At 35.1% G+C, this 10,681-nt stretch overlaps 1 protein-coding gene across 1 annotated transcript in view; it reads left to right on the forward strand.

The window, feature by feature from the left end:
• Window positions 1-10,681, forward strand: part of PIGN (phosphatidylinositol glycan anchor biosynthesis class N) — a gene marked incomplete in the record, with an annotated part of 157,832 nt that overhangs the window by 76,730 nt on the left and 70,421 nt on the right. The window contains 4 exon segments of the mRNA XM_072411829.1: window positions 2,850-2,989; window positions 6,465-6,564; window positions 7,261-7,353; window positions 10,016-10,107. Coding sequence (XP_072267930.1) covers window positions 2,850-2,989; window positions 6,465-6,564; window positions 7,261-7,353; window positions 10,016-10,107 — 425 coding nt within the window.

The raw sequence follows: 10,681 nt of genomic DNA on the forward strand, positions 1-10,681 counted from the left end.
CTTTTTTTTCTAGATTTTCCTCCTTTAAAATTGGGTGCGTCTTATATTCCGGAGCGTCTTATCGGGCGAAAAATACGGTAGTACACAATTGTGGATTTTTGGCATAGATACTGCATTTACACAAAATGATTTGCTGTATGCAGTTATTAAAAAAGACCATTGGTTTTACCATGTATTATGTGTAAAAATAGGTAATTCTGTTCGTTGTTACCCCTAAACCTTCAGCTTTAACTTGCTTACATTTTTTGTTTTACTTGGTCCATCCTTTTCTCCACTACCAGCAAAAAAACATTATGTAAATAAAACCCTTCTGTTTTCATTTTATACCTTATTTTACACTCATTGAAATGCGGGCAGCAGGCAGGTGGTTATCATTCTGGATAACTAGGTGGGCCTGGATGGACTGCTTTTGAAAGCAGGTTACCTTGGGTGACACTTGCATATGATTTAATTAAAAGAACTAAAAGTCAATTAATAAAAGGGGGATGGTAGGGAGCGTATGACTGGGAAGGGGCTAGATGATTCTGGATGTTTCAGGGAATGAGCTCTATCTGGCCTGTTTTATCTTGTAATGCACAATGCAAGATGCTCAAAGTGTTCTGTGAAATCAGAATAATCAATTTCAGCACAGGAGCCTCTACAACTTTGCACAAAAAGGTATGGCTGATGTTTAGCTTTAACATTGACCTATAACTGGGAGAATATATAGCTGCCGTTGCTGAACTCATTGTAAAGAATATTACTTACCTGAATTTAGGCTGTTCTTTTGGTGTTAGTCTCAGTCACACACCTGAAACCAGCATGCAGATTACTGTGTGACAAGTTGTGTGACAAATACTCCTGAGCTGTATAATCAATCAGGATCAGTGATTCAGAAGATATTAAAGCCACTCTATCCAATGTGTGTGTTATTGAACCAGGTCAGTAATGATCGTCCACATAATCTCTCAGTGATGGGTTCACTTTAAAGTTAATTTCTGGTATCAATGTAATCCTTCTTGCACACTTACCTCCCACCCTTATCTAATATATCGGTGGCTTACCCACCTAAAGCCATGGTCCAATTATGCTTCAGTTCTGTGTCTTCTGTTTTCCAATTATTACAAACTGGGGGTTCTCCATTCTGTGTGATGTAAACATTTGCTCTTGGCTGTCCATTGGCAGAGTCCTCTTACCTCCCAGAAAGAAAGGGCATGATGTAATCAAAGGAGATTGTCAAGGACTGGACAGTGTGGGCACCCTGTAGCACTTGACCAGTAGTCCTCTACACCTGGAAGTAGAACCTAGACTATGATCAAATAGAAAATTAAAATAAAAAAAATTTTGAACATTTCTACATAAACTCATTTTATAGCTGCAGTAATTTTGTCCTAAATGTATATGTATTTTAAATGATTTACATGTTACCATTAAAATAGATGCTATAATCATAAGGAGCTGCTATTTCTGGATCGTTGTTTTCATTTTATAAGGGAGAATTGCCAAGCCAGAAGCAAATTGCATCATTTTTCATTTATCCTGTGTGTTCAGAGAGTTAGTCCTGCAAGTTTACAGATAACAAGTGACAACTGACTGCAATGTGTTGTGTGCAGATTGTAATACTTGTAAATAATTACTTTATTCTTTAAGTAACCAAATTATGTTATAAATAATTGTCCAGTAATTTAACAATCATTTGTGTGAACAAGAGCCTTTTAACTTGATGTTCATTTTTCATATAAATACCAAGCAACAAACTACAACTATATACACTATCACTACTAAAGTGGAGTTCCAGGAAACAGCTAAATACAAAACTAAAATACATATAATTTTTCCATTTTTCTTCCCAAAAAATGTGCAAATTTTTGGTTCCGCAACTTCGATTCACACACTCATTCTTGTGATTTACACATCTTTTGTCATGTTACATCTCAGATCATTCTGCTGCGTCCTAGTTTATCCTGACTATTTACCTGAAAATTGCAGCATGGTACAGATGTGTAAATTACATGACTGTGACTGTACAGAATTGCGGAAATGATGGCAGGAAAAACAGTACACATATAATATATATTTATATATTATTTATTAAACTATATGTTTCACTTTTTGCCTGATGTTTTGATCTGTTATATACTTTATGTGGTTTTTATAATGCATGGATTTTGTTTACAAGAAATTCTTACTACATTTTTTTGTTAACTCTTGTAAAAGGTTGGGGAAGTTCATCTTATTTATTTGTACTGGTTTATAGTGTACCGAGGAGAAAAGGAAAATCCAAACCTTTATTTATAGAAAACTTAACCTTATGTTAATAAAGGAATTTGTTTTTTATAAAATGACTGCAGGTTTGTATCATGCTTTAATTTCAGATGTACCAGTAGAGCTTAGCAGTGTTTTTTATGATACATGCTATTAGGTGAAAACAGGGCTTTGTGTTATTTTATGTGTTTATACCCGAGGTGTTCTTACATATGATGGGGCCCCATGACATAATTTTGATGCCCGAGGTGTTCTTACATATGATGGGGCCCCATGACATAATTTTGATGCATAGCTGGTTCAGAAAGTTTCCTTTAGGACTGTTCTTGAATTGTATTTGAAGAGGGCCATGAAAAATATAAAAGCCTGCTCTGCACAGATACTGTACAGTCTGCCATTTGTAGAGCCAGGTAGATCTTACCAGGGGAACCAACCACATAGAAATACAACCGTGGAGATGCATAACAAAAAGCTCTGGGCTGTTTTTTTATTGAAAGAAAAGATATATACTGTGTAGAGAAAGAGAATAACTGGAGTCCCACTGTAAAGGTAAAATATGTTTTACAGTTTTTCTCCAAGTAATTTGAAATGTAATTGTTTTTCAGGCAACACTGCCTTTTGTGACATATGGATTTGCAACTCTAGCACTGTGCACTGTCTTTTTTCTGATAATCCAGTCGAGTCCATGGACTTACTACGTGTATTGCCTGTTACCCATTCTTATCTGGAATGAAGTATCAAAAGAGTAAGTTTAATGTTAAGTGTATTTGCATCAGTGCAGATATGTGATCTTTGCGTTCTTTGGAACTTGAATACTGTATTATAAATTTTATATTTTAGTGTTTTAAAATTTTAAAGTTTTAAAGTTTTAAAAAAGTTTATTGATTTGTGCAATTGTATCTCACCTTGAAATGTACACTAAAGTGGCTTGGATTTGCTATATTTAGAGCTTTATGGGTTTATACTTTTTTTTAATTGCAGGCACAAAAAAAAAGAAAGAGAAATGACAATAAGACTTGATAAATCTTTTAATATAGAAAGTGACAATTTGCCAAAAAAACCTAATAACTACTTTTGTTATTAAGTTAAGTAGAAAACTGGCATTATTTAACATATATGTCAATTTTTTTTTTGTTGAACAGGTTGTTTGAGGTTTGCTCATTCCTAAGAGCATACAATCAGTCATAACTCCAATCCACTGGAATGTGGTAGAACACTTTTCCTGGTTACTTTTCTATGTATCATGCTCTGTTATTCTTCCTTGAATTCAACTGCTTTTTTTAGATTAGATTGCATGCTAAAGCTGCGTACACACTTGCAAATATTGTTGTTGGAAAGGATCTTTCACGATCCTTTCCAACGACAAAGGACTACACGATGCATGAACGGTGCTGTACATACAGCACCGTTCTGCTCTATGGATAGGGGAGGGGGAGAGCGACGGAGCGGCGCCCCGCTGCGCGCTCTCCCCCTTCCCTTCATTAGGATTGCTCCTCGTTCATCATTTGTGGATCCGCCAGGACGGATCTACGGACGATGAACGACGCTGACTGTACACACGCCAGATTCTCGCCCGATATCTGGCCGGTGCCGATTATCAGGCGAGAAAAATCTGACGTGTGTACGCAGCTTTAGTTATTTTATTTTTCGATATACTGCAACACACACACGCCAACTAAAAATAACAAATACTTTTACATACATATTCACTGAATTGTACATGTTTCCCTATTTAAAAAAGCCTTAACCCCTAACATGTTAATGGTATTATAACTAAGTAATTAGATATAAATGCTTTATTGTACAATATGTACTGAATTTCCTATGGGAACATTATTGTCATGAAATAATACCTTTAACTTTCATCTAGTTATAACTAACGCCAGGCAGTGAATATCAGTCTTACATGTAAACTAAGAAATATGTGTTTGGTTGGCAGCACTATGTAAAAGACCGTAGACATAACTACTTTAAGTCATGTTTAATGAACTGTGAGATTCACTTCTGTCAAACATAGCAGATGGATTGACAGTTTGTGTCAAGTGAGTTACAAGCCTGGAATCACAGATCAATGAAGGTAACATCTGCTATTTAGAATTATGATTGAATAAACTACAATCCTAAGAGGTCTGGTATTTAAAAAACTTGTGCTCCTCTATTTGAGAGTATGTATAGTAACAGACTAACAAGTGCAATGCATTGTTTAGATGTCAGATACGTTTGTAGATCCTTAATAAATATCTATTCACACAATGTAAATGTAATTTAGTGACCTGTGCTTTTAGATCCTAAGAATAGATATCTGCATTGTAAATAGCCATCAGTAGTAATGCACTTCATATTGCCTTCAGGAAATCAATACAAGCAAAAGGATTGTATGCTATATGAATGAGTCAATTGGCTGAACTTGATGACCTGAACGGTTTTCCAGTACACTTAACAGCTCTGTACCAAACTGTGTTTAATTAGGGTTTGTAGTGATGGTGTGACCCTTTTAGAATGTTAAATGGGGGCACTGAAAGTTATTAGGCACTCTTGTTAATGAGTGCACTAAATACATATGCTGCGTTTGTTTACGGTAGAAGTCATAGGTATTAAGGCACATTTACATCTCTGTGCTTTATGTGCCTTTTAAGCTAGACAGTTATTTTAACCTTTCCTTTTTATAGTTTATCTCCAGTTTCCATAAAGCACATCTTCCATAGAAATTATAGATAACATATAAATTATAGTTAACTGGCCTTCAAATGAGTTTATAGTCTAATACTATAATTATATGTCATTACAGTCTAGATGGGAAGCCAAATCATGGGAATGTTCAAGCTTATGCCAACTTGGGGCCCTAATTGTCCAATGACAGAGTGCTACCATTAGCTTCTAAACCACCATGCTGCATGTGTTTTAATGCATAAAAATGCACAGAGAAAGTGTTTGTCTTGAGAAACCATGAGTGAAAATGGACTAAAAGCACTCCTAAAATGCACTTCCAGGCTTTCTCATACACTAATTTTTTGGAATACCAATGTGACAACTTTGTATGACAAAGTGTATGCATTGTCTGCTATCAACTGTTTAGATCTTTGGAGAAGTGCTACATATATGTTCATAATAGTCTGTGTAATAATGCAAGTGTTTAACATTTTTATGACAACTGTATTGTTTACAGTATTATTAGAAAGTAACTAGGCCAGTTGGTATGAAGAGGCAATCGATGTGAAGTGCCACTCAAATGTCCCCCTTCATTTAAATGCATTGGCTTTTATTCATTTTTAAAAAAAAAAAACATGTTTGCTTTTTAATAATTGTTCTAAACGTTTTAATTGCAGCCACTTGTGTTCATTCAGCTTTTACTACTGCAGTAGATTCACTAAGATTTTACTTAACGCTCAATAAACTTTTTTTTTTTTCCAAATAAATATTCAGATTCCAAATTATATGGATGAACTTGAGCCTTGTTTAGTATTTCTCTAAGCTATTACAACAAATTGTATCTCTAAAATTGTAATGTTTCATGCAATAATAAGCATATCAATTTGCACTCTCCTTGGGCTGACATAATGGTTATTGGGTCCTTCAATGGGTCCTTCTGGGTTCAATTGGATTGCTCATATGTACACTGGAAAACAAAGGAACAAATATCTTTATAGCTATTTTCTGTAATCTAAAAAGTGTTCTTGATCTTATAGACAACTTGTACAGAACAACAGTATTTACTATGACTTATTTAGTAATTGTTCATCTTATGGCATAATCCCAAACACTTTCAGTTCTGCTTAGCTCAGCAGTGCCTGCTGATATTGTTAAGACGATTGCTGGAAGATACTGCAGGCTATGTAGTACTGCTGTTTTTCCAGATTAAACTTCCTGATAATACATAGTAGTGCTTAAGGGTCAACCCAAGCTATTAACATGTGTCTGAACTGCATCACAGGAAAAATAGCTGGTGTCCTGCATGTGTTTTTCAAATTGGCTGACACTTAGAACGTAGTAACATTCATTTACGTCTAAAATGACTTTTCAGAGTGGACAGACCAACGCTGTTGAAATCCTAATGTCTTAACAACCTAATTTCTAGGCGTCAGTAGTGTCTTTGTATTTAGCAGAATTACACCTAATACATTTTTAAAAAAATTGAGGTATTCATTGAATTTTTGTTTTTAAACCATACTTTATATACTGTAAAAATATAACTCTTAATTATATTTATTTTTTATGTTTAGACTATGGATTCTTCATAGACTTAGAATATATATGATCACAGTTTCGACTTTTAGAGTGGTAGGATTTATCGTCGTTATAGGCTTCGGAGTTTTACTGTTGGTGAGTAAAAACCACATTAATTGTTATTGTTACTGTGATTAGTGGTAGAAAATTATGTTATGGCAGAGGGACAAAAGATACTTTAATATGGCTAGGTTCTGAGAAACATGGGCACATTATAAAGATATGACATTACGAAGATTATGAGATATGAAATACAGGTACCACTTTCATACTGAAATAGTTGTTTGAATGGATTAAAATAACTCTAGTGCAAAATTTGCATAGAAAAAATGTGAGGCTTGCTGCCTTTGTCTTGCATCTTATTTCTGCATAGCTTTTTTTCCCCTTGTTTTTATAACATTAGAAAGAACTAGCTTTCCGAAAACCCAGCCCTAAAAACTACTTAATGTACATGTTTAATGGGAAGATGAAGATGATGATAGTGATGTTTATTCAATTTTATTTAAATTTGTTTTAAAGGTTAAGAGTCCAAAAGCAGATTTATTATTTACGCAAAGTTCATTTGAAATACAATGCATTTTACCAATGAACATTCACCACAGGGTGTGTTTGTGCTTTTGTGTATCCAGTCAATGTTAGGCTGTTCTGATGACTAACGTGTTCGTTGACTTCAGACCGAAGATCCTGTGTCTCACTGTGTCTCTCTTTATAGTTTATTAAATACAGTCTGCCAACTCTCTTTGTTTGACTATGATATAAATATATTTGTTCATTGCGCCCTTCTTTATTTAGGTTTTGAGCTTCTTCTACCGTTCAGTGCTTTCAGCTGGACTTGTGGGTTTTGCATGTTGGCCTCTGATTACAAAGCTGTGGGGACAAGCTAAGGTACATATTTCTTTGTCAACTTGGTTAATTTGCAAAGTAGAAAGCACATACAGGTATTTAAAGTCAAAACTGTATTCCCTAGATAATACCATCCTAATATCAGTTGGTTTCAGAAGCCAGGTAATGAATCCAGACAAAATGACAATCAATTATTTTTATTAGGTGCTCCTATGTAGTAATGAATAGCCATCACTTTTGCTTTTAGAACCATCCTATTTTGTAGTATGCATTAAAGTAGAATTATTCCCTGATATACTAGCCTGTTCCATTCTGTTGCATGGCACTGCCAACTTCTTCCTTCCTTCTCTTCCTAGTTGCAATCCTTGGCCATCCTGATTGACCGGGATGATGTAACTCCTGCTCAGGTGTGCGGGATTTCATTCAGTCCTGGCAAGGGCAGATGAAGCCAGGATTGCCAGGTATTTTGGCACCCAGCTCTGAGCTGGACATGCGCAGCCCATCGATTTTGACAGTTCTAGAGAGCAATCAGGCAGGTGAGAATGCTTATTACAGAAAGGACATTGCCTGTCCTGTTCTAGAACAAAGCCCTGCCTTATCACAAACTTTTTAAGTGAAACTTTAGTTCCACTTTAAGGAAGTTACAGCAATTTTTTTCTTGTTGATTTCTTGTCCCAAATAATTTAGTAGCACCACACAGCTCCTGCAGATTTGTTGACATATACTGTCCTTTAAACTTCTTTGAAAGTATTTGTGCTGTGTATGACAAATATTAACATCTTACATCTGCATATCACTGCAGCAATTGAAATTGTCCAGTTTAGGCAGCGTTTCTCAAGTTCATATTAACTGATTCTTTGACCATTTTAACCTTACTTTTCTTAGCTGGCAGGAATTGCCAAGATATAATCTTTTGCATTTGTAGCCTCTCATCTCAAAGATGTCTAAAGATGTGAGAAAATGTTTTTTATTGAACATTTGAGGAAGTTTGCTTATGATAAACTAGCCTCGTTTTATTAACAGGGTGTTTTTAGCCATAAAACAGCCACTCCTCTGATATTTTATTATATCACAGCATTCACTGTAAACTTGTGGACCAACAAACATCTTCTAGTTAATTAGACTTGTACATCTTTCTCATTATGTTTAGTTGAAAAACAGCCTTAAGTTTTCCAGACTCTCTGTCCTGATAAACACTTCTCTATATATACAGCAGATCATTATACAACTTGATTTGTACATTCTACTAACTCTGGTACATGTTTCCTGCTGGATATGTATATAGTTATGGTGATGGTTTCAACTTGTAATACACTTGTATTTACTTTTTGCAATTAAGTATTTGTTAAACCATTCTGAAAATCCAATACAAATATTAGACTATGAAAACTACATTTTTTGCCTTAGTATGCATGCTTTATGTATTAAGTTGTAGCCATGTAATTTTCAAGAGAAACTGTATTTGCTTTAATGAGCATATACAGTATAGCTCTTGTTATGCAAAGGAAAAAACAAATTGTGACGTAAGCAGGTTGCCATGTGTGACCTTCCTACTGAAAATATCAGACTGCCTGAGTGTTATACTGATACATTGACTTTATTTCTTTCATCCCTAAGTCAGATTACATAAAAAAATAAGATATGCTCTTCTGGACAGTTTTCAATGCCTAAATGCTTTTTCCAGGTCAGTGAAGCTTTAAACCCACAAACAGTCAGATGTTGAACTTTCTAAAAAAAACGAGAAGTGTACTTTTATATAGTTTTATTATCGAATATTGGATGTTTGATATAAGTGGTAGAAAGTTATGGAGAAGTCAATAGAAAAGATAAAGGTATGGAAAGGTCCTAAGCTGGGTACACACATGCAATAATTGTCGTTGGAAAGGTTCTTTCACAATGCTTTCCAGCGACTAAAGACTGCACAATGCATGAACGAGCGCTGTACATACAGCACCGTTCTGCTGTATGGAGAGGGGAGTGGGAGAACGATGGAGCGGCACCCTGCTTTGCACCCCCCTCTTTGCTTCCATTAAGATCGTTCGTCATCCATCGCGGATCCGCCAGGACGGTTGTTCGAGCGATGGATTACGGGCACTGTACACACGCCAGATTCTCGTCCAATATCGTCTCTGAGCCGATTATCGGACGAGAACCATTGGACATATGTACGTAGCCTTAGTTTGAAGTTGTATTGCATAGTTAAAAGGTAAACAGAATAGTGTAATCAATCAAATGGCCCAATCTTGTGCTTCCCCTAGGGTCAAAAAGGTTTTCAAGTGCAAGTATTTAAATAAGGTATTATACCCCTATGAAGAAAGGACCACTTCTGCCTTCCATCATTTTAAATTTGTTGATGTTGCAGTGCCAGGAAGGGGTCAGCACTATTTCACAAGTGTGTTTCTGCTAATAGAAAATAGTTTTTAAACATCATTTAAATGGTGTATTATTTATTATCTTTTGTCATATATGGCACTCAAGGAATAATTGCATTGTTAAAATAAATTGGGTTATAATGTTTTTTTTATTTTTCTATTTTAATTCTAGATAAATGTTAAAAAATCATTAGCATGTAAAAAATCAGAAAGTATTTTACTTCTTCCAGCAGCATATTTAGCCTGCTGTTCTGTCAATTCTGCTTGTGTACATGATCTCCCACAGAGTTGTTACCTATATTTACTTTTTTTTTCCTCCCATTTCTTTGCAGATAACAACTATGAGTTGGGTTCTCTTGTGTTTGCTGCTGGCAGTGTTTCCCCTGATGCCTGTTGTTGGAAGGGAGCCCAACATCACTCTGGTGTAAGATCAACATTGTCTTCCTAAAAGCTTTATATCACATTTAGTACGCACTGATTCAGTGAGTCTTGTCAGACACGTGAGCTATTGTGGAGTCAGGGGAAAAAAGGATGTTATTTCAATAATGAAAGAAAACGCCTGCTTTGATGGGCTGCTGATGGTTATTCTAGTGTGCAATAAATAGACTTGGGAAATGTATAGCATGTACTTATTTTGTGTTAGTAATATATATTAAGTTTTACTTGTTTTCTTGGTTATTACATAAACATCTCTATTATTATAGATTTAGCGTGTTTTCCCTATAAAAAAAAATCACGTTTTTACTCACTAGGTGCAATAACATTATTTTTGGTACTCAAAATGTTTTTTTCCACATGCAGTAAATTTGTTTGCATGTGTTTTTTGTAATCTACTTTGATGTGTATGCAAAGCCAACACTTTTTCAGTTTTAAATGAATAAGAGAAGGATAAAATCCCCCTTAAGGTGTTTTTTTTCTGTACCCCACTTGGTAGACTTCCAGTCACTACAGTTTAATGCAGAACTAAACCCCTTTTCAAAAAAAATTCTTATCAAACA

This window comes from Pyxicephalus adspersus, chromosome 5, assembly GCF_032062135.1.
Source record: "Pyxicephalus adspersus chromosome 5, UCB_Pads_2.0, whole genome shotgun sequence".
NCBI classification, from domain to species: Eukaryota; Metazoa; Chordata; class Amphibia; order Anura; family Pyxicephalidae; genus Pyxicephalus; species Pyxicephalus adspersus.